Here is a 24819-nt window from a genome sequence, read left to right on the forward strand (position 1 = left end):
TTTTTTTGCACATGGTTATGATGCTTGTTTATATAAACTTCTTGGGCCAAATTCTCTGCTGGTGTAAACAGGTGAAACGCCATTGAAGTCAATGGATCTGTCCCCATATAACCCAGCAGAGAATTTGGCCCTGAATCTCTTTTTTAATATGAAAGGTTCTCCACTTAATTTGATATTCGTAATAACATATGCAGTTATTTCACTCTCTTGAAATAGTGCAGTCTTGTCAAGACTGCTATCAATAGGAAGGAAATTACACTGAGACTATAACACTGCAAGAAAACTTTCTAATTTTTCTTCCCACTGGGTCACACTCAATACAGGCACAGAATTAGAATTGCGTATGTATGTATGTGTTTCAGAGTAGCAGCCGTGTTAGTCTGTGTGTGTGTGTGTGTTTGTGTGTGTATATATACACACACATATTTGCATGTTTTTTGTCTTTATCTCAGCTTCAGATGATGCATGATATACAAAAATATCTTTACAAAAAAACCCTGAACACATCATGACCATATGAAAAGTTTCTTCTGCTGTACATGGATGTTGGGGAAGCAACTCCAATACCAAGGCCCAAATTGAGTGCCTTTATGAATGTCCGAAATGTACAATCCTTTGGCATAAAATCTTGCTTTCCTTTAGCAAATCTGGTTCTGTGACCATTTGGGGCTCCATCCTGCTAAGTTCTGAACACCTTCAGTTCCTGTAGATTTCAGTGTGTGTTGAAGTTATTTGAGCCCTTAATTAGTAGCCTGTACCAGAAATCACTTTAGAACCCCCCAGTGCTGCCTATCTGCTACAGTGTCCTGGACCCCTCTGACGGGCGTCAGGCCTGGGCAGGGTAATGAGGAGGCACTTGTTGCTCTGGTGAATGACCTCCTCTTGCCCATTGACAAGGGAAGTATAGCCATGCTCATCATGTACCTGGATGAAGAACAGCTGGCTGATGCTGAAGTTAGGCAAATCTGAGGTGATAGGCAGAAGAAGGCATTTTGAAGAACTTGCCTGATGGGTAACATCAGCCCCACAGTTGAGGACAACTCCCCTCAGATTGCTAAGACGGTCATGAGGTCCTTTGGGAACTCGCTCCCACAAGAGATAAGAATGACCTCAGACATCGCAGCATGGAGAATTCAGCTTTATGGGTTTACTTTCCTCAGTAGGTGCTCTCTCAAACACACTTGCCCCTGGATAACGAAGAACCAACCACCCTGATAGCTAAGGCTATGTCTACACTGCACACCACTGGCAGAAATATGTAGGGTACGTATAACTACAGCTGTAGGGAAAAGCAAGCTGCATCCACACTGCAGTGTGTAGCTACATGTGTCAGTGAAAGGCTCTGGTGGGGGAGGCAGCGGGGAAAGGCTCTGGCAGCAGGAAACTTTCCCTCCTGGCCACAGGCACTGACTTTCCGAAGTGCTGAGGGGTGTTTGGTCCCCAGCTGTGACCCAGGCCCTGCCCCAACTCCACCCCTTCCCTGAGGCACCACCCCTGCCCCGCCTCTTCCCGTCCAGTTCCGCCCCCTCCCCCAAGTGCGCTGTGTCCTCACTCCTCCCCCCCCTTCCTCCCAGTCTTTTGCACGCTGCAAAACAACTGTTCGCAGTGGGCAGGACATGCGAGGAGGAAGGGGGAGGTGCTGATCCACGGGACCTGCTGGGGGGGAAGGGGGGAGAGCTGATACGGGGCTGCTGGTGGGTGCTCAGCACCCACTATTTTCCCCCCATGGGTGCTCCAGCCCCAAAGCACCCATGGAGTCAGCACCTATGCTGCTGCCTCCCACTGCCAGAGGCTTTCCCTGCTGCTGGAGCCTTTCCCTCTGGCAGGGAAAGGCTCCAGCACCAGGGAGGCAGAGGAACATACACTGCTAAAAATAGCGGTGTAGATGGGGGATGGGGGACACAGCTTGGGTGAGTAGAGAGCTGTGTAGGTTACATAGCCTAAGCATTCAAGTGTTTCTTTACTCTACTTGGCTAAGCAGTGCCTTGCCTGCTATTCATACCTGTGAAATCTTACTTTCCACACTGCTATTTATACCACTGCGGGGGAGTGCGGAGTGCATGCACTCTACTCACTGCCATAAGGCGTGTGCAGGGTAGATGTACCCTATACGAGTAATTCACTGCTACCTGCTCAGAACGGGGAGAGAGAACACAAGTCTGTTCTTGTTTTCGTTGTGAAGACTTGGAAGGCTCTCAGACACTAGGCTGTTTCAGAGCCATGAAGCTGGAGCTGTTCATGGTTGAGCCATTGTCCGTGTCACTCCTGTGTCCATCAGAGCAGAATGAGAATACCCAGCCATTTCCCTAGTCTTGCCATCCAAACAACTGGCTGCTGTGGCCTCTCCTGGTCATGTCTCTGGCTCAGTGCCCCACATCTGATCCCCGGATGGTGGATTTCCCAGATCCTGACTACAACGTAAAGGAGGACCAACACCTATCCCAAGCAGGGAGCAAATATCACTTGTGTGGGGTGTGGCCAACCTATTATGCCCCTCTCACGTGTAAAAGGGAAGGACTGTCATTCCATAGTGAGATTGCCACTCTTCTGGCTGCCGCCCCTTCTCCTCCTTTAGAACATGGGATATTTTTTCTGAAACATCTACTCTTCTAGTCAGGTTCTGACACAGCCCTCCCCACAATAGACCTGAGTGTCTTCCAGGAGTGCATTAAGCAAAGTGACTAGCATCTCCCACATGTAGGTCTCTTTTTTTTTTTTTTTTCTTCTTCTACCCAGGGGACCTTTGTGTGGGAATTTCTTAAATTAACCAGTTATGTGTACGCTATGCTGTGTGTTTGTATTAATGAAGGCAAGGTTGATGAAGTGTGCCTCTATATCAGGTGGATTTTTTAACAGCACCTATATGCATTTAGGCTCTTCTGAAAAAAACACCCTATGTGTTTCTATGCAGTAGTTTTTTTTTCTGGCAGAATTAAGAGTCCATTTAAAAAATTAGTTTCATATTACTAAATGTGTAAATAAATTGTATACTGTATTATTATACTCTATTGCAAAGAGTAAATATTCAGTGCCCTGTTCTGCACTTATTGAAGGTAATGGCAAAGCTCCCAATGGCTTAAGTGAGAAAGAGACCAGGACCTTGGAGGCAAACTTAATACCAGGTGGCACATAAAGTGGGTTGACACATTCTGACCTCACTTGCCCATTATGTAACCCTATTGATGTTGATGGGGTTGCACACATGCAAATGAGGGCAGAATTTGGCCCACTATGTTAGCTGGTATAAGAAATTCCTGTTTGCATTATAGATTGTATTACTTGATCATACGATATGAAAACAAACTATACCATGAGTACAGCTGGCCAAACAGAGCCTAACACAATGCCCATTTGAAATCAGTGGAAAGGCTCCTGTTGACATTAGTAGTTGTTGGATAACGCACACAATGATTTACAAATATTTTCATCATTTACAGCAACAAGTTTGGTTTTCTGTTATTTATGGGATCACACTATTCATTATTTGCAAATATTTGCATGGCTGCCAAGCGTTTCTGAAGATAACTCTGAATCCTGAAACTTTCACCAATGTTAGCACAAATGATTATTCATACAAATATTTGTGCCAGAAGTGACCTGTTTGATATTTGCTGATAGTTATTTTCTTGTTTTTGAATAGTTCCCCATCCAATCAGGCAGGGAGTAGAAACAATCCCGTGTGACTGAGATGATCAACCACACACCATAAATAATGATTGTTCAAAGAGAACAGTTCATGAGCAACCTATAGGCTGAAATTTGTATGCATTAGCTGTTTGGCAAATAGTTACCAATTCCAAATTCATTAACAGAAAACAGAATGGGTTCATCGGCTATTTGCAGACAGGAAAAAAAGGCTAAACTTGCAACGAACATTCACAGCAAAATGATTCTACCATCTCTAATTTTAAGCTGTGCGCAGAAAGGGGTGGAATTAAGGCTAAGCATTCAACCTTAGCTTTAGAATATCCTGATTTTTTGAGTGCTTGATTTCTTTAACTTAATATTACATTATATTGCTTCCATCCAAAAATTAGTGTTAAAGTGAATCTGAAAGGGGAATTTAGAGAGGCAGAATGTAATAGTGGAGTAGATATTGAGCCAGAATACTGGCGGTAACACTGCTATCCTTTGAAAAAAGAGTCTTGGAATCTTTTAATGGTCAAAACTGGCCAGGACCTTGGCTTTACATCTCCTTCCTAGAGAGGAAGCCCATAGTGAATTCTGTGTGTGTATAACATACAAAAGGTGTCTGTAATTCTATACATATTTACAATTAATTTATTAAAATGAATTTCATGCCAGGACAAAAGAATAAGTTGAATACCTTCCAGTGTATGTCAACTGAGAGCAAGGTCCCTTTTTAAAAAGACAAATCCTGATCCCAGGGCATATCCCAAGTACCTGGGCAAGTTGTGGGGAAGTACCTGGGCAAACTGTAGAGGGAGATGGAAAGAGCCAGGTAGCAATTCAGGGGGCTTTGTGCTGCTTAAGAGGTGCGACTTGCCTGTGTGATCCACCCCCTCCTGACTCCACCCTCCCTTGAGCAGCAAAAACATACCATTTTGCAGCCAAGGGCCCCTCTGTGGGAGATGGGGCTGGATTTGCCCTTAAGTGACTATCTGAGTGAAGAACAGCTGGCATTGTACAGACAGCTATCTTTACCTTCTGGTCTCCTTGTTAATACGAATGGACATTTGTTTACAACACACTGTGTGAATCTAATGTGGCTTTTTTTTTTCACATTTAGGACACAATGCATCAAAACAAATGTTTTTCCCCAAAAATCCATTTCCTCTGAGCACATGGTTTTATTTCTGAATTGCACACAAGTCTTGTCTGTAAGAGTTTTCTTACACTTCATTTTTTAAATAAATTCAGCTACATAAGGATCCTTTACAGGACTAGATTGAAATAAGGCAGCAGTACAGCTACTAGGTCAGTTATGTACTGGACTGGCTCTAATTGAAGTCAGGAGGAGTTTTGCCATTGATTTTACTAGGAGCAGGTTTAGGGACATACGTTTGAAAATTTGGGCCTAACCTTAGTTTTGGACACTTCTCTTTGAGCATCCAATTTGTGTTCTGTGCTCCTGAAAGCCAAGCCTAATGTAGCTAAAGTTTAACACCCAAAAATGGAGGCGCCAAAAATTAGAGGTCACTTGTACGAATTTCAGCCTACTGGTATTTATTGGGCCTGTTCCTGCGCCCATCAAAATCTGGCAAAATTCAACTGTTTTTAATGGTGCAGGACCAATTTGGCACACCATCCATTTTTTTTTTTTGTTACGTTTGCACCAGATTAAGGCTGAAACTGCTAGAGAGAATTTCAGCATTTTAGGAACATCTACTGGTCCCCTATAGCTCGCAGTAATGAGTAAAATAAAATGTTCATTTCCATTTCCTTTCCATTGTAATTGAAATGGATGTCATGCTGGAGCTGCAAACTTGCTATCCAATTATCACCAAACTCAGTTGATTCAAATCTCTCATTCAACTTTAGTATGATGTGAAATGCTCAGGAAGACTGATGCAAACACAGTTATAGCCTAAATATATCGATCGATCTATAAATAAGATGAGGGAGAGAGACAGAACTGGATTGCAACTAGGAAATGAAAGACTTGCTTTTTACTATGATGGTTGACTTGACATATCTAATTAGTATGCATTGGGGTTGTGATCCTGCATTCCTTGTGCACCCCAAATTCCCTCTGGTTTCATTTGCTGTTCCTAGCACACAAGGATTTCAGATTTGGATGTTGTGTTAATTATCAGTTAAGATTAATGAAAATAAACATAAAATCCCCACACTACTTAGAATGATATCTCATTTTGAGTCTGAGGGGCAGGTTAAGAAGTGCATGCAGTTCTTCATGCACTAGTGTTCTATTCTTCCCAAAACGCTTGACAAATTAGGGATTTTTGCACAGCCATACAGTATTTCACATGTAAATATTACGCAGTTTACATGGGTATTAAACGGGGGGAAAAGAAGGTTCCCATAGTTGCACCAAATGGCACACCTAGAATTCCTTTCTTGTTTGAACTGAGTCATAAGCGCCATTGCACCTCCAGTGAAAAATCACACGGATGCATAATATTCATGCACTTAAGGGAGAGATTTGTAAAATGTGGTCTCTCCAAATTCTGTTTTATGTCATAGGGGAAAAACATCCAGCTAGTTGAAAGTATGTGATAGGAATGCTGTCACATAACAGACATTTCAGGAAGTCTCTGTAATTTCTTTAATTATTCAAACAACAGAGCACAAGGATAATAGCTTCAAGTACATTCTTATACATTATTTTAACAGTAATAGATATGTATTTAGTCATAAACTATTCTGTAGCCACCACTATTTGTACATTTTATACAAACTCAGACCCTGAAAACTGACTGTGACATTTCCTAAACTTTTTGCACAATGTTAAGACAGTAGTTCCTTCATAAGAGAGCTTTAGTTATAGATTCTCTATTGATCCATCTAACAAAGCACTTCTAATGCATAAGATGGAGGGGTGTTCAAGACATAAAGCTCTGAAGGTATCAATAGGAGGTGTAATAAATGGATTGTGAGAGGGGAGCATATAGTCATTAGAAATATGTGCAATGAAAACACAGCAGTGTTTCTTTACTTGGCTAAAATAGTTGATCCTAATATAACCCAGCATCTTAGCTGCTCTCACACTGCAGTGCTCTGAGCTCTTCTTGGCCTTTTGGCTAAGATCAACTGTAGCAACATCTGGGGACTATGTCCTACCCTTTCAGGGGAATGGGCTCTGATCTAATAGGTCTTTTTCAACTCTAACATTTCTGATTTATAGTACAGCCTCAGACACAGCCGTGCCTTAAGTTCAATAGCCTGCAACCCTGAACAACTGTAACAGTGTGAACTCTGAGAAAGTACAGTCTTTGACATGGTCACAGTCTAACAGTAGAGGCCTTACAAAACCCCAGCTGCTGGTCAGAGATACTGGTAAGAGAGCTTAGATGCCCAGACTGCCACATTAAGGACAAAACTCCTAAAAATTCATTTGTTTTGAGATCATATTTTACATACCCAGAAATATCCATATTCTGAGCTCAGGGCATTTATAACCCCAGATGTATTAGCATACACTAATGGCAGAGAGTTTACAACCCTAATGACATTGACACAGCAGAGCTGAGAATGACTTTACGAACCCAAGGCCATCACTTTGTAAGGCCAGGCAGTTTACAATCTCAAGCAATATCCCACTCCGGGGTGGCAGACAGTTTACAACCCTGACCGACCAAACTCTGTGGGCAGAGTGCACAACTCCATGCATTGCCAGTGAGCTTAAAGTGATTACAGCCTCAGCCACTCTCATCATCTGGTGGCGAAGTGATTATGTGTCCAGACACTTCCACAAACTGAGTCTGGAGTCATTACGATCCAAATACTGCTACATTTGGAGCTGAGATTGATTATAGCCCCAGACTTTGCCAAAGAAGGAAGACAGAATCTGCAGCCTCAGACACTGCCATAGTCTGAGCTCAGAGTGACTAGGCACTGCCATGTTCTGAGGTAAGAGAGTTAACAAACCCCAGATGTTGTCCTACTTTGAGCTCAAGGAGATTGTTGTCTAAGGGCCTGATCTAACACCCATTAAATTCAACGAAGAGGCTCCCATTGATTTCAGTGAGAGCTGGATTGGGCCTCAAAACAGCGCCACAAATGGTGGGCCAAGAGATTTAATCTCCTCCCAAAGAGACTACTATATTCTGACACAGGTAGTTCACAACTCCAAGACACTGCAACACTCTGAGCATAAAGAGCTTACACACCCAGGTTCTGCTATCGATGTACACACAATCCCAGACACTTCTGAGGGAAAAGAGGTCACAAAACCGGAGACTGTCAGAGGACAGAGAGCACATCCAATTGTCAATTAATTGTACATGATGTACACATGATCAGAATTTAGCCATGACAGCCTACTACCGCTCCAGAAACTGACACACTTTGAGGATAAAAAATTATGAACTTCCTCCTCCCAAGACTGCCACCTTACAAGAGCCTCAAAGCCCAAGCAGACCTCTTGGAAGACTGAATGCAAGGTAGTTGCTTTCCAACTAAGGGGAGGACTTTGCTAAACTTCTGGAGCAAAATGGTAACTTAAGTGTAATCATCCTAATGGTAATCAAAACTGAAGAAAAAGTGTTCAAGGAAAGTCTCCCTTATGTTGTGTTCTTATCTGAAATGCACACACTGTTTTGCCAAATTTTTTGAAATAGAAAAATGTCCTTTGAGTTGTAGGGAGATATCAGCAAATACAGCAGAACCTCGCTAACTGGCACCTTGCTAATCAGCACATGTGACAATTCTCACCAAAAGCCTGGTAGTCAGACCCCAAAGATTTCATCTCTTGAGTACAGTAGTGAAATCACGTATTACTCAGATTGCATCACTAATTTTACAGAATACACTCCAGTACATTTACTAATATAGTGTGAAGTATTATAAATAGTTATAACTAAATAATACATCAGAATAAATGAAAAAGTAGATTTGGTGATGTCATATCCTTGTTCGTTTGAATATCGTGGTTTTTTTTCTCTTCCTTGTTGATTTTTAAAAAAGCCCCAATCCCTGCATCTTTACTCAGGCAAGACAGCCACTGAAATCTGCTGGCCAGAGTCTTCTTTCAGCTACAGCAGTGTGACTCCAGAGTAACTCATTGAAGTCGGTGTGGTTGCACCAGATTTACATCAGTTGAGAACCCCATTTCTGCAAACTAATAGAAGTCACTGGGGCTCTTCTTGGGCACCGTGGTTCACTTGCAGATTAGCTTGCTTTAATGATCCAATGTACTCCTCTGAGAAGTCAATGGAAAGATTCCCATTACCTTCAGTGGTCTTTGGATGAGTTCTTAAGTGAACACAGAATCTGGAACAGTGGAGTTTTGCCTGAGAAAGGGTGGCAAGACTTGGTCCAGACTGCAGTAATCCAAAATGTGTCTGCTAGTCATTAGTGCGAATAAGTGAGGTTCTACTGTTAGTACAACAAATCTGAGGTTTCCCAAGAGCTGATGTGATGTATTTGGTTACTTCCTTAAGTTTAGCAGAATTCAAAGTATAAGCAACACATCTAAAGAAAACAATTGGCATTTCTTTAGGTATCACGTTTCCTAAACCAATAAGCAAAAAGAAAAAAAATGGGATGCACCAGGAACTCTTAGTTATTATATACTAACCAGACTGTGCATGGCACATTTTTATTTCTATAAAACTATTAAAACTATTACAAAATATTCAAAAATACATTTTAGTAAATTTACAGCAGTTATTTCTCAATTTATTAATGCAAAACATCCTTTTTTCCCTTCTGTACAAACTACCCTCTCCTTCGTCACAGAATCACCGCCATGTGCGCTTTTTTAAAAAATATTATTTTCTAATACATTTCTTCTTTTTTTTTGACGTTAAAAATAACAAAGTTTCTTACGGTTTTGTAAATAAAAAGTTTGTGTAACAGTCTTGACTTCCAAGAACGTGGCCAAATGGTGTTTTTACAAAGCAAAATATTTAAGAAACATGAAAAACAATACAGGAAATGATGTTACAGTTGAAACTATTTAAATTAAAATAATATATTCTCATATTTTACACTATTTCAAAAACGAAATGTGATTCAAGTTAAGTATTGATCTCTCAAAAAAATCTAATTTACAATTCTGTGTACAAAAATATAATTTATGGACCCCATGAAGTTTGTCTTTTGTTTGTGTTTAGACTTGCTGAAAAGAAGGAGCATTGCAATGGAGGGATGGGAAAAGTACAGAATTTTGCTTTCTGAAAGTCAGGACACATGTGACATGTAGAAAAATAGACTCTGCGCCGTTTTGCTTGGCCTCACAAAATAATGTTTTCCCCTGTGAGTGCAGTTCAGGTGATAATAAATTATCAAAGAAACTTCTTAAGGCTCTTGAAGGTCCGGTTCATATCCATTTTAAAACATCTATTCAAAATACCAAACCAATAAATATCCAGGAGAGGAGGAAAAACAAAACAACAACCAAGAGAACAGAACAAAATAACCAACCAAATAAAAATATATATAATATATATTTATAAACTAAACAGAACAAAACTTCCCGGGGTCTTTATTTTCCTTAAAGTCTACTTTGGACTGTCCTACTTTATTATTATTTTTATTATTATTATTATGTCTTAAGCCGTGCTCGCCTTTAAAAATATGTTTTTCCTTTTCTTTTTCCTGTGAGTTTGTTTTTTCCCCTCTCTTTCTCTCTCGGCTGCCTGGGCCTGGCGGCGGTGGCGGGGCGGGGCGGAGCTGCTCTGCTCTCAGCTGGACTGCACGGCCATGCCCAGCGGGTGCAGGGAGTCACTGTCCAGCACCCAGCTGCCGATGCGGTAGAGGAGGCGCGAGTACCAGTGGAGGCCCGGGGGGGCGGGCTCCGCCTCGGGCAGGCTGGCGCTGGGGGAGAGCACGGCCAGCAGGGCGTGGGCCAGGCGGAAGGGGGCGAAGGCCCAGTGCGCCCAGCTGTGCTCCTCGATGACGGCGTAGCAGGAGGCCAGCACCCGGTTGATGAGGATGGTGCCCTGGGCCGTGAGCGGGGCGTAGGCCCCCGAGGCCTCCTCCCGCAGGGAGACGCTGTGCACCGCGGCGGGCAGCAGCCGCCGGCCGCCCTCGCCCAGCACGTAGACCCGCTGGCCCGGCCGCACGCGGCTGGCGAAGAGGGCGCGGCTGCGGGCGGGCTCGGGCTCGGGCTGGGAGTGGTTGTGCGGGGGCGCCACGAAGAGCAGGTGGGCGGCGGTGAGCAGCAGGCGGGCGCGCGGCTGCCGCGTCTCGATCACGTAGAAGAGCTTGGGGGCGCCGTGCTCGCGGTCCAGGAAGGCCAGGAAGTCGCTGTAGAGCAGCCGGCCCTGCGCGTCCGCCGCCAGCACGCGGTCCCCGGGGCTCAGGTCCTGCACCCGCTTCGTGCCGCCCTGCTCCAGGTGCACCGTGGCCGAGCCCGGGAAGCAGCCGCCCGACTTGGCGGCCACCGAGTTCTCTGTGCGGGCGAGAGAGGCGCACGGGTTAGAGCCGGGGGCGGACGAGGGGGCCCCGGGCCGGGCTCTCTGCGCCCCGCGCCCGTTCTTCTCCACCCTCCCCACGGGCTCTCTGCACGCCCCGCGCCCGTTCTTCTCCACCCTCCCCCCGGGCTCTCTGCACGCCCCGCTCCCGTACTTCTCCACCCTCCCCCCGGGCTCTCTGCACGCCCCGCTCCCGTACTTCTCCACCCTCCTCCCGGGCTCTCTGCACGCCCCGCTCCCGTTCTTCTGCACCCTCCCCCGGGCTCTCTGCACGCCCCCCCCCCCCGCCAGGCTCTCTGCGCCCCGCTCCCGTTCTTCTGCACCCCCCGCTCCCGTTCTTCTGCACCCTCCCCCGGGCTCTCTGCACGCTCCCCCACCCCCCCGCCAGGCTCTCTGCGCCCCGCTCCCGTTCTTCTGCGTCCCCCGGCCCCCGCTCCCGTTCGTCTGCACCCTCCCCCCGGGCTCTCTGCACCCCCCCCCCGCTCCCGTTCGTCTGCACCCCCCCCCTCCGCCGGGCTCTCTGCATCCCCCCGCTCCCCACAGAGCCAAGGGCAGTGGGTCTCTGCGACCTCCACTGTCTGCATCCTACACACAAGGATCAGGCCAGCTGCTCTGCATCCCACCCTTTCAGCCTATGGGTTGGCTTCATTTCTTGTCCCAACACACCATCTACCCAGGGGCTCTCTGCATCCCGCCCCCCATAGAGCCAAAGGTAAGGGGGCTCTTTGCATCCCACCCCCTCCCCATGGAGCCAGAGGCAGGGGCTCTCTGCATCCCGGCCCCCCATACAGCCAAGAGCAGGGGCCCTCTGCATTCCCCCCCCCCCCCATAGAGCCAAGGGCAGGGGCTCTCTGCATCCCGCCCCCCTTCCCCCTATAGAGCCAAAGGCAAGGTCTCTCTGCATCCCGCCCCCCCTTCCCCCTATAGAGCCAAGGGCAGGGGTTCTCTGCATCTCTCCCCCCTCCTCCCCCAGCCCAGGGCAGGGACTCTCTGTATCCTGCCCCCCACCCCCGTACAGCCAAGAATAGGGGCTCTCTGCACACCCTCCCCCCATAGAACCAAGGGCAGGGGCTCTCTGCATCCCACAGTCCCCCCACCTCCTCTCCCATAAGACATACATTCCCTAGCCAAGTCTGCTCAGCGTCCTCCTCCCCATATCCCCAGGTTAGGAGTTGTCTGCATTCCACACCTCAGGTTATGAGTTTCAGTGCACACATTTATAGCAGTGGCCTTTGCATGCCACCTTTCCAGCTCAGGTTAGTAGCTGTGAACCCCTTCCTCTCCTAGGAGTTTTTGCATCCTCCCCCCCACTTCCTCCATTAATAGTAGTACAATAGGGCCTAGAGGCCCCAGGGCCCCTGTGAGCGAGGCATCAGATATACACATCACCAGAGACAGTCCCTGCCCCAAGGAGTTCACAGTCTAACTAGACAAGACAGTTAAAGCCTTGTCTAGAAAAGTGCTCCGCTTTCACTAAAATAATAAAACTGATCTTGTGAAAGTGGTGCAGCCTCCTTTGTAGCTACACTTACATTACAAAGAACATAAGAACGGCCATACAGGGTCAGACCAATGGTCCATGTAGACCAATAGCCTGTCTTCTGACAGTGACCAGTCCCATTGCTTCAGAGGAATGAACAGAACGCGCAATCATCCAGTTGAAGTTGAAGCTGAAGCTAACTCAATATAAGCTAACAAACCAGTGTAAGTGGTTTATACTAGATGGGGGTTGGGCCAGTTTAACTGGATCAGTTTCAAAATTAATGGTGCCTTGTCTACATGGGGGAAATTGACCAGAATAGCTATTGCAAAATGACCTATTCTGCAGTAACTATTCCAGAATAGCTCCCCATGTGGACACTACTCTGGAAAAAAAGATACTTTAATCCTGAATAATTAGTGCACTTCCAAAGTGGAGTTGTTATTCTGGAATAAAATCACTTTTATTCTGCAATATCATGTCCATGTGGAATACTTTATTCCAGTCAATTTCCCCAGAAGAAAAGTTCATAGTTAAATTGTACACTTTTACAATTTAGGGTGACCTAGCTACACTGCTCAGGGCTATGAAAAAATCACACCCCTGAGATACATAGTTAAACTGACCTAACCCCCTGGGATAGCTGCTGCTAGGTTGGGTAAGTCTACACGACAGTGCTACATTGGTGCTACTGCACTGTTGTAGTGTATCTGGTGAAGATGCGCTATGCTGACAGGAGAGTGCTCTCCCATCGGCATAATTACTCAATTTCAGCGAGAAGCGGAAGCTACGTCTCCCACCGACATAGCACCTGTGTGGACAGCGCAAAACTTGTGTCGCTGGGGGGGGGGGCTTTTTCACACCCCTGAGTGACGTAAATTATATCAACTCAGGCTGTACTGTAGACCTGCCTGATGGAAGAATTCTGTGGACCTAGTTACTGCCTCTCAGAGTGGTGGATTAACTACAGCGATGGGAGACGCTTTCTGTCGCTTAGCAAGTGTCTACACTCGCCATAGTTGTGCTGCCGATTCATAGACCGTGTAAGGGCAAGTTTACATTTAAAACACTGCATTGGCGTAGCCGCTGTAGCACTTCAATGAAGACATTGGCCGACAGAAGACAGCTCTCCCGTCGGCCTAGTTAATTCACCTCCCTGAGGCTAGGTCTACACTACCCGCCTGAATCGGCGGGTAGAAATCGACCTCTCGGGGATCGATTTATCGCGTCCCGTCGGGACACAACAATCGATCCCCGAATCGACGCTCTTACTCCACCAGCGGAGGTGGGAGTAAGCGCCGTCGACAGAAAGCCGCAGAAGTCGATTTTGCCGCCGTCCTCACAGCGGGGTAAGTCGGCTGCGATACGTCGAATTCAGCTACGCTATTCACGTAGCTGAATTTGCATATCTTAAATCGACTCCCCCCTGTAGTGTAGATGTACCCTGAGAGGCATTAGCTGCATCAAGTTCTCCCACCAAGAGCACTGTCTACCCAGGGGTTTAGGTCAGTATATGTCACGCAGGGGGGTGGATTTTTCACATCCCTGAGTAACATAGATCTACCAATTATAGGTCTGTAGTGTAGACCGGACCTAATACAGCCAAAAGCAAAGGGCGGAAGGAGAATCAGAGGCACAGAGAAGTGAAGTGACTGGCTTAATGTCACATAGCAAGTCAATGGTAGAGCTAGACTTAGCTCCCAGGGCTCCTGACTCTTAGGCAAGGTCTACACTGTGCATCTTACGTGGCATGGCTGCCACTGTAAGGTATGCAGTGTAGCCACTCCTTGCTGGCAGGATAGAGCTCTCCTGCTGGCAAAATAAAACCACCCCCAACGAGAGAGCATCTTCCACCAACAAACTGCTGTCCACACCAGCACTTTTCATTCGTAAAATTCTTTTTAGGGGTTTTTTTTTTTTTAAATCCCTGGCCTTAGGACTGGTCTACTCTGGGAACTTACTTAGACATAGCTATGTCTCTGAGGGATGTAAAAAATCCACACCCAAGGGATGTAGTTTTACCAGCTTAACGCCTGGGGTAGACAATGCTAGGGGGATGGAAGAATTCTTCCGTTGCCGTAGCTACTGCCTCTTAAGGAGGTGTAGTACCTACCCTGATAGGAGAACCCCTCCCATGGGCATAGGTAATATTTACACTGAGGTGCCACAGCAGTGCCACTGTTGTATTTTAGGTGTTGACAAGCCCTTAGTCTACTGTCCTATCCACTAGATCCTCCTGCCTCTCATTGCCTTAGGAACTTCTGAGCACTCCCTCACAGCAGTCTCTGTGCCCACACACCAGGTGAGGATTCTCTGCAGCTCCTTCCCCCCCCCCAGATAAGAGAGTATTTGCCTCCCTCACTAAGTCAAAAGTCTCTGCTCAGCCCAGGTAAGGAGTGTTTCTCCCCACCCTCCCCAGCCCCCTATCTAACCTTAAAACACCCTCTAATTTATGCACAAGGACAGGCTAGTCATTGGGGCTAAGTTTTAACCTGATCCTAAATTTTGGGGCTCTTGGTTATTCTGTTACCACTGCCTCATTATTAGTCCTTCAGAGAAATCCTAGCCATTTTAAAAACAAGATCAACCCACATTTATGGATTTGAATTCTCTGTCCTTGAAAATATTACTATAATATATAGACATTTAAAAGCTTTTCAGGCCAGAAGGGACCGGCATGACTGTCTATTCTGCCCTGTTCCATAGCGTAGGGTCTGGAATTTCACCTAGTGATTCCTGGGTGTTCCTGAACACCCTAGTTACATTTTTGTGTATTTGGTTGCACCCGCAGTATTCCACTGTAGCAGGACATTTGATAAAATTTATTTCCATTCTTGCTCCCTCACTTGATTTCACTGCAGTTTTCTCCCAGTTGCTAAGTGTGCCAATTTCTAGTCCAAGTAATTTTCCTCCTAAAAGTTGTAAGACCACAGATACAGACTTTATTTTTGTGCCTCTGTAGCTGGTGCATAAGCTATTATGATTTAAATAAATACTTGCAGAGTCTCCTAATGACTTTCTCAGGAAGGACAGGAAGGGCGAAAATTAGAATGTTATTGATTTGCTAACGACTTTATCACTTGTGCTTCAGAAATGGAACAGCAAGATCTCCAAGGCCTCTTCACTGAGAACATGGCAACAAACGAGCTATGCGCTTTATGTAGAGTCCTTTCCTAGCAAACTACACCTTAGGACAAGCCCCGAGTAAAGCTCTTGCTTGAGCTTTGTTTGCATATTCAGGGGCTTGATGAATAGATCTAGTAGTGTAGCAACTCTACAAACATGCCAGTGAATTGGCAGAGGTGTGAAAATCTGCTGCTTTGAGCAGTGCTGTTTGGGTTCTCTAATTAAAATCCAATAAAGGATCAGCATTGTCATTCTGATTCATGTAATAAATGCAGACACTCTTGGAAGAGAGGACACTTCCATTTTTTTCCCAGCTTCTTCCCCCCACCCCTCTCCCCCTATTTGTTCAGGTGCAGAAACCCTATGTGCCAATTCACACACATACTCTCCAAAAAACCAGGACCTTCCAAGCACTATTTGCACAGCAGAGCCACTTTTCCAAGACACTCAAGATCTGTATTTGAATTTTAAATGTAGGAGCTTGCTCTAAATACTTGCAGTAGCCCATTATCAATGTCCCTTTTACCACCCCAGCCTCTCTTCTCTGTCCTGATGACAATAATTCAGACCTTGGGGGAACTCTTCTTTGCATTCCAATCTCCGGGATCATACTTTTTGCAAATAGAGATCTAGATAAAGAATCTTCCTGCCTGGAATTATAGGGTTTAATCTTCTCATAAGATTCTCTGTCATGAAACGAGGTTTTGACAATTTGAAATCAGACTTAGCTGGCGGAATTCAAGCCTGCTCTCTTGAAGCCCGTGTAGTACAGTCACACGACCCTGCCTGACATGCACTAAATATTACCCCAAACCTCCAAGTGTGTGTGGAATTTTAATGAGTAGATTTGTTCTCTTGGAATTATTCGTCTCCTATGAAATATACATGGAGTTGGATTATGTTCATTTGGAATAAGGTTACTGTGCATCACAAACAGACACCTTGAGCTGAGATCTTTACTATAGAAAAGGACATTTAATATCACTAGCGACTTTGTAGCGATTTCTTTGGCTAAATAAGACCAGAAGATTAACCAAAGCAATATCACAGACTCAATGTAAAGCCTGCATTGGCCAGAGAAGTGTTGTTCTTCATCAACCCAGGAATGTAAAGCTGGTTAAGGGGTCTGCTCTGCTACCAGTAGAGTCATTGGAAGTCTTGCTATTGCTTTGAATGGGAGCAGGAGCAGGCCCCTAGTTACCTTACTTCTAAGCAAACAGATATATTTAGAGAGAGAGTAATTATTTTCTTTCACAACTAAGTATTTCTTGACACTTTAAAAGTGTTTCTTGGCTAAAAGAGGCTATTAAAATACAGTTTAGATGCTATGCAACAAACACTTAGAGGTGAAAAACCCAGCTCGTCTGCGATGCACTGTTAACAGTTTTGCTAAAAGCGTCAATTTATGCGCAGAAATGAAGTTTCAAATTTCGCGATTTATTGTTAGCAAGTTATTCCTTTGTTGAAACAGCATGTGGCGTTGTAAGCACAGGGGAAAAAAATCCTGGGGTTTCCTAGCGGCTACAGATTAAGCCATGAATGGCATTAATTTTCTTTTTCCTGCGCACACTAGCAGGTCCTGTTGGCAATAGTAATAATACTAGACTTCGGGGCGTGCAGCCAGCTAGATGTTTTAAAATGGTCACGATATTTGTTTGTAAGATACTATGTGAATTTAGAAAAAAAGAAATGCCGGGGGGAGGGGGGGACGACTGTTATTTTGCAGAGCTGTGGGCTCAGTCGGGGCGGGAGGGGATCAATACTTTAACAGAGTGGTGGAGTTGGCTGCAAGTTTTTGCATCCTTATGATTAATCTAGGGCTATAGAGGTGCATGACATGCATTCTTCCCCCCCGCACGCAGAGTGAGAAAGCTAGAGAACCGTATTAATATCCGAATCCGTTCTCTGCCCAGATTGTCACTGTGATCGGAATGAGGGCTTTCCCCTGCCTTTGTAAACTCCACTCTAAATCTACATTGTCCTCCTAATAGCCCCCTCCTACGTAGGCAGAAAAGCACAGGACGAGGCTGGCTCATAAATGGGACCAAGCCCTGTAGTTATGTATGGCTCGAAATCAGTTAAATGGGAAGAGAAGCCCAGCCGCTATGCAAAGCAATGGCTGGATAACCGCATCCTCCCCCAGGTCAAGTGCCCGGTTCTGATGCAACCTGCGCTTGGCACAAGCAGCAGCAGATCCAGGGCTTAGTCTTGGGGAGTGCCCCTCCCGTCGTAGGCCCCCAGTGGTGCTGTAGTCCCTTCAGTGGCTGCCTTGGGAGAGGTTCACACGCCCTGTTGCTGGGATACTTCTATTCTCCCTTACGGGTCCAACCTGTCAGGCCTGGGTCCCACCGTCCTTAACGGGGTGCTTTGCCTAGACGCCCCCGGGCAGGGCTGGGGTGCCAGCCGCGGTGAGCCAGGAGGCTCAGGTGTCATCCTTACCTGCTTTGACGGAGCAGTGGATGTGGGCCTTGGACTCGTAGTAGACCCAGTCGAAGCCAGCCTCTACCGCCAGCCGAGCCAGCATGCCGTACTTGCTGCGGTCCCTGTCCGAGGTGGTGATGTCCACGGCCCGGCCCTCGTAATGCAGCGACTCCTCGGAGTGGTGCCCATCTTCATCCCATCCCTCGGTCACCCTCAGCTTCACTCCGGGCCACTGGTTCATCACCGAGATAGCCAGGGCGTTCAGCTTGTCTTTGCATCTCTGCAGGGACAGGGGCACACAAGGGGCATACGCATTGCACGGGCACTGTGGCATTTATACAGCACCCCCTGGCCACTGACCCCCCCATCCCCTATTAAAAATAACACACACCTGGCATTTCAAGAGTTAAAGACTATGGACAAAGCCTCAGCTATGCTCAGTCAGTAAACTGTGATCCTGGGCCCACTATCATTGAAGTCAAGGGCAAAACTCCTGTGACTTCGCCCTATATATCCGTGCAAGGGGCCAGTCTAGGGGAATTGAAAAGCTTCTCGGATACCTAATGGGCAAGTCTGTTAGTCTGATGTAGGAAGTAAAGTGAGGTCGGTGCAGAGAAGGTTGAAGCCCGGATAATACGAAGTGAGTGGGGTCGAAATATAACCATTCTTTTAAACGATCGCCCACTTTCTTACAGCTTGCAACCTGTTTGAGTGTCAGAAGCATGACACGATCTCTCCTCATTCCTCCAACTAAGACGTGCATTTTCACATTGTTGGGAGCACAGTAAAGTTTTCCAAAAGATAAACACTTTCCATACATCTGGGAGTCAAATATTTTTCCCTGCAATGTCTCTCCGGGTCTTTTCAACTTAAGTCGGTGATGAAAAGGTTCTCCATACGCGTTAACAGCCTTTCTGTGCTAGAAGGAGTTTTTCCTTCGCAGATCACTCACTAGAGTCCTTAGACCAGCCTGGGCTAGAAACATTCATCCTGCTTGAAATATACATACGTGTATATATAAGAGCAAACCCACCCGATATCTCTTAGGGGAAAGAATGAGAAGCAGAGAGGGATCAAGTTGATAGCAATGTTAAAAACCAACAAACCCAGAGGTGAGCTATCGTAGAATATGAAACCGGGAGTGACAACAAGCATTCTTGATATGGAGTGCCACATTCTTTTAACTAAATAGACCACTGCCACATGATTAACTTTCTGTTTTCTTTAACTAGCTCCTTTCCTTTATGTTGTCTTGGTTTTATGAAATTTACCAGGCAGGACCCGGCAGTTCGGCGAGAAATTGTAAGGGGTTATGGACAAATGTGTAAAGGAGGGGCAAAGAGGGAGGACGGAGCTAGATCATTCTAAATAAAGTACGAAACGTTTGGGTAGATTCTTATCACATCCCAGAGTTTAAATAGAATACTGCTCTGCATGAATTAATGAGCTCTAGAAAAAGGTCATCTACCATCCACACCCAGTGAGGATTAGAAAAGCAATATACATTTCAGGCACATTTGCAAATGTGAGACTACAGCATATTGCCAGCTAATTTGTTTTAAAAAGGACAAAGCCGTTTCACGATATGGATATTTGACTGTTGCAGTCAAACAAATATCTGCAGTTGAGTAAAGCTAAAGGCAAACGCATCAAGTGGGTAGGGATGTTTGGCTTTCTACAGGAGGACTCACCCCAAAACGTTATCAATGTGTAAAATAACCCACCACAAAGGTTCTTTTCACAGCTCCCAGAAGGGGGAAAAAACTTGCATGATTCCTGCTACACTACTTTTAGGTACGTGACCGGATTGCTCAACAGGAAAGTTCCAGCGCGTATATTACAGCCATAAAGAGATACCCTAGCAATACTTCGGTGGCAGTTAAATATAAAATGCCCTGGTGAGTCCACTTTGGACTCCCTGGCCGATTGTTCCATGTGACTTAACACTTTTATGGAAAGAGCTGATTGTTTGGTCTTTAATGTGACGTTAGTCTAGGAAAAGCAGAATACCATAAGGAAGTTTAGCTTGTGAATTTCTCTCTCGCAGATATACTGTGAGAAAAAGGCGAAACATGCAACGTTTTAGGCCACTGACAAGGAGAAAGCCCTTAGCTGCACAGCAATCTAAAGCCATGTTATTTTATAACTAAGAAAACAAGTAGGGAGGCGAGTAGACGAGGCGGGTTTGCTATTCCAGCTCCTTCCCCTATAAATATGAGCTAAAGTCTCTCTGGCAAACTAAAAGGGAAAGGAACGACCTACTAAAGGACTTTCCTCCCTTTTATATTGGCTGAACTGGATTGTCAGAGTCAAAAGCCGTGAAGGCCAGACTATTTATTAATTCATTGGGTCGTGTGCCACAAATCAAGCCCAATTCTGTTCAGCCACCGTGAAACTCAGCAGGGCTGCCTCCACTAACGCTTTGTGTGGAGGCAAAGTTGTTCAACAAGCCCTCTCCTGCCAGCCCCTAATCTCTTCACAAATGAATTGCTTGAAGGAAACACTTAACAGGTACCTGTCAGTGTAAACAACCCGGTGGGCTTCCTAAATGCCAAGTTGATCTCCAAATTCCTCACATCATGCACCGGTTGTGTGCCTGTATGGCACTAGATTTCTATTTTATTTCATACAAATTCCAGCTTTATCATATTGACCTGGCTTCCTTATCTCGTTCACAGATCCAGCCAATGGTTGCTGTGTGTGTGTGTGTGTATGGGGCGGGGAGGGGGGGCATTCAGCAAACTGCTGTTGTCACCTGCAAAGTTGAGAACCTGACTTACCTAGCTCTGCGTTTTTTCCCCTTCTTAAGTTAATATTAACTAGCAGCTAATGCATTCAGCAACGATTCTGAAAGTTTAACAATTCCATTCAGGGAAGAGCTTTCCATGGTTGAAGGGCTTGTGAAGCAGGCATTTAAAGGCTTGAATTTAACAGAACAAGAGGTTGCTGATTGAGAGAGAAAGAAAGAGATTGGCCCAGCTCGTTGTAGGATTGCAATATGAGGGAATTCTGATGTCAGCGGCAGCTTCCCACCACCTCCCTACAATATTGTTATTGGAAGACCACCGAGCAATTCCCCTTCCAACCCACCCCGAACATCGCTATAGGCTCACTACTGTTCAATCACCCCATTACCTCTCCCCAGCCCCAGCCAGGGGTATGAGATCACTCTTGTCCCTTCCTCTCCCCTCCCCCAATATCATTATGCAATCACCGATGTCCCTTTCTCCCCTCTCTTGCTCCCCAAAGGGGGTTCAGTAATGAAGCTGCAGCCAGACGTTGATCTCTTATTTTGGTGTGGTACCTAAGCTGTGCTATGAGGCAGAGCGGCGTTATCTACCCCCCCCCCCCACCCTTCTTGTGTGTCAGGAACGAGAATAGTCGCTGAAGGAAAAAGTATTTGTTTTCGTTTCGTTCGTCTGAGGGAAGTTGACAGAAGGTCAGAAGTTCAAATGCTGCCAGCTATTGCAGCGAGAGTGGCAAGCCATGTAGAAGGCTCAGTATTCCCAGGGAAGGGCAGCTAGAGAGACAAGGCACATCCAAGGCTGCAGTAGAGGAGAAAGGAGACACTACCACACATGCTGGGGTCTCCCCCTCTTCAGCCCATCGCCCCCCTTTAAAAAAACACCATCACACATTTTCCCTTCCTCTGTGGGTCTCCATCTCTTTCCCTCTGTATTTCAATCTCTGTCTGGCTCTCCTTCTCTCTTCCTCTCTACACCTAAGCTTCATTTGCTCTTTCATGAGTATGGAGTGTGTGTGTGTGTGTCTAATTACACACACACACACACACACACGCACACACACACATAAAAGCACGTCGTCTTTTTTTTTTCTTTTCTGGGGCTTCCTAGCAGCAGCAGCAACAGCAGCAGCAGCAGCATTTGCCGTATTAAAAAGGATACAAACTGAAATCCTAGCCGTTGCGATCGATAAAAGAGGAGTAAGTGGAGCTGAAAATGCGAGATGTGTCTGACTTGGCGCACTGTCTTGCATCTTTTCAGCAAGGGAGGATGACCGAGGGCTATAAGAGGGACTGGACTGGATCTTACAATGCATGCCACAATAGTCATCCTCTCTCACTTGCCTTTCTCTTGCATTAGGAGGCGAGATTAAAGCTGCTATCGAATTGGACTGGGAACTCTCTACACAACATGCTCTGCACCGTGGCCTGTGCATATTTAATTGAGGCTCGCGCTTCTATCTGGCAGAGGCGCGCGCGTCAACACTCAGAGGTACAGTAAGATTTAAGGTGGTCGGGAGGAGATTGGAGGAGACACGTCCCTCGCCCAAATAAACCTAGTAAACGTGCGGAAAATCAAGCCGAGGCAAAGGGGAGAGTTTAGGAAATTCTTCCCATGCTCAACGCGATTCTTACAGCCGAGTTATATTATAGCACTAAAGGAGGGACTTAAAATACATTAATAGTGGGAAGGGAGGGGGGAGGCTGTTGACCTATATTTGGATGAAATCCATTTCCAGTGTCTAGATGGCATCTAGATTCCATGTAGTTTCAAAAACTCTAGAAGTGGGAGACTAATTGCTTTCACCTATCTCTCCGTGAGCAATAACAATATTTATTATTATAATGTGGCTGTTTGGGAGGGTTTATTTTTTGCATACAATGGTTCCGCATTCTGATTCACTCCCGATTCAATATTTATTCAGCTGTAAACCTTGTGCCATCTGATTTTTAAAACAGAAGTGATGCAATGCTGATAAGTTGCAAGTCCCTCCCATTTGGAAGTACCAGAGCATTGGTGGCGAGCATCCTTAAAGAAATATCAATATATTTACGCTCTGATGGGCACAATTGCAAAGGATGGTTTTGCAATACAAGCTATATAATACAGAAACAGGAGAGTAATGGTCGATTGGACTTCAGCTGCCTTTTGTGAGTGCAAGACTCCATAGGTACTAAATTTAGAATCCGCTTGCAAACAACAATAATGCAGGGTAATAAAATAAATATAAAAAAGTCAGCATCTGTACCAACCGATGACTGCATTTGTAATAATGAAAGAGTGGCCTGGCGGTCACTAGACACTTGGGGTCCTCTTAGCTGTATACAATTCGTTTGATCAAAGTGCAGCCTTGGGGACAAATGCAAACAGAAATCTCTAACCAAGTTACAGGGAACATTATGGCAAGGTTATAATTGTAAGTATTACACAAAACCCCAACAAATATATATCTATGGCTATATGCCCCTGCAAACTTAACTGGATATTTAAATATGAATCTAACCGATGAGGTTTTTTTTTTGAGGGGGGGGGGCAGGGGTGTCTTTCAAAAATGCTAAGACGTTTTAATTTATGATTGCTCAGATATGCTAACAAATAAAAATATATGTATCTATGTAGCTCTACCTGAGTCATCAGTCTGTCAGCTCCAGTGTTCTCTTCATCCTTAAAAATAATGTCAGGGTTGTAATTTGGGGTTAGTTCTTTAAATCTCTCGGAGTTTCTTGAGATCTTCCCTTCATATCTTCCACTGGCCCCTAGGGTCTTCTCTGCCACATTGGGAATAAACTGCTTATAGGCTAAAGGGGTCAGTTTTTTGGGGTGTCTCCTTTTTCCAATACCCCTGCCTGGTCCACAAGTCAGCCCAGAGGAGACCAAAAGAACGCAGATGAAGCCCACCAACAGAATTCTTGTCAACAGCAGCATTTCGTCCATTGAATCCAATTACTTCAAAGCTCTCTGTGTCTATCCCTGGCTGTCTCTCTAGATCTCTCTTCCTACGTCCTTGTCTGCTTTCTGAATCGTACACTATCCACCGATCCCTAGCAAGACAGGTGTTGGAATGGCAGGCTTTAGGTCGCTGATAACGGAACACATCGGAGTTTGGTCGTGAGACAGCAATCGAGAGACAAAAAGGGTCTGATTTTAATGGTAGCAAGGCTAGAGACGCTTGTGAGAGGAGTCTGCCTTTAGTTCTATATTATAGCTGCCAGAGCCGAGTTCTGATTGGCCAAGGCGAGACAAGCTTGTCTTCTGATGTATTAACCCTCAAAAAGGCAACAAATTCTTGAAAGATATTTTTTTTTCTTTTACCTGAAGGGCTTGGAGCTGAAAGGGGTGGAGATAGCGCTTTCTTGGGATAACATCAATTACATGCTGTTTTTTTTTTTAAACTTTCTTGGCAGAGTGGTACATTTGTCAGCAGGAGTAACAGATGTCTCTGTGAAATAAAAATATTAGCAGGCTGCCTTACTGCATTTCAAGTTTTTAAGGACGGGTTTAAATGAAAATAAAAATAAAATAAAAAGTTGGCTATCAAACAACTTTGAAAAATAATCTTTCAGGAGCAAAATGACTAGCCATTTGAAAATTAACCCGTCTAAGTGTATCTTTCTTTTTCATTGAAAAGAAACGTTGCATGAAAGCAATACGACTTTTCAAACACATTTACTTTTTCAGCAGGTAAGTGACTGGCTTAGGGGAGGAAAAAAGTATATATTTAAATATAAAATGGTAGTTTTATAAAGTTTGTGTGTATAATTTTTATATGATGCAATTGCAGTGTATATAGATGGTATACTTTATTACAAAACAACTTAAAATAAGAAAATATTGTACCTGAAGAAAGAAACAAGCAGCGAACTGATTAAAAAAAGACCAGACTCTGATGTCCTGAGCATGTTGGGACACTATGCTTTGTTTCTTTGGTCTAACTCTAAGAAGTGCATTTAAAACCCTTATACCTTCTTGTGGGGTGTCATTAAGTTTT

At 45.2% G+C, this 24819-nt stretch overlaps 1 protein-coding gene across 1 annotated transcript; it reads right to left on the reverse strand.

Annotated features, from left to right (window-relative positions):
• Nucleotides 1-6233: 6233 nt before the first annotated feature.
• SHH (sonic hedgehog signaling molecule) lies at nucleotides 6234-24039 on the reverse strand. The gene is made up of 3 exons (XM_005297202.4): nucleotides 23457-24039; nucleotides 18106-18367; nucleotides 6234-11038 (listed from the first exon to the last, which is right to left on the reverse strand). Exons 1-3 carry the CDS (start codon nucleotides 23763-23765, stop codon nucleotides 10329-10331), a joined length of 1281 nt encoding a protein of 426 aa, XP_005297259.2. The 5' UTR covers nucleotides 23766-24039; the 3' UTR covers nucleotides 6234-10328.
• Nucleotides 24040-24819: the final 780 nt, after the last annotated feature.

This window comes from Chrysemys picta, chromosome 2, assembly GCF_011386835.1.
Source record: "Chrysemys picta bellii isolate R12L10 chromosome 2, ASM1138683v2, whole genome shotgun sequence".
Lineage (NCBI taxonomy): Eukaryota > Metazoa > Chordata > Testudines > Emydidae > Chrysemys > Chrysemys picta.

What these genes read in the sequence shown, in the direction of transcription:
- SHH (XM_005297202.4), bottom strand. Translation starts at nt 23,765, where the DNA reads ATGGACGAAATGCTGCTGTTGACAAGAATTCTGTTGGTGGGCTTCATC. An exon ending in CTGACAGACTGATGACTCAG is followed by an intron (nt 18,368 to 23,456) that starts GTAGAGCTACAT and finishes CTGTCCCTGCAG; the next exon opens with AGATGCAAAGACAAGCTGAA. An exon ending in CCACTGCTCCGTCAAAGCAG is followed by an intron (nt 11,039 to 18,105) that starts GTAAGGATGACA and finishes TCGCCCGCACAG; the next exon opens with AGAACTCGGTGGCCGCCAAG.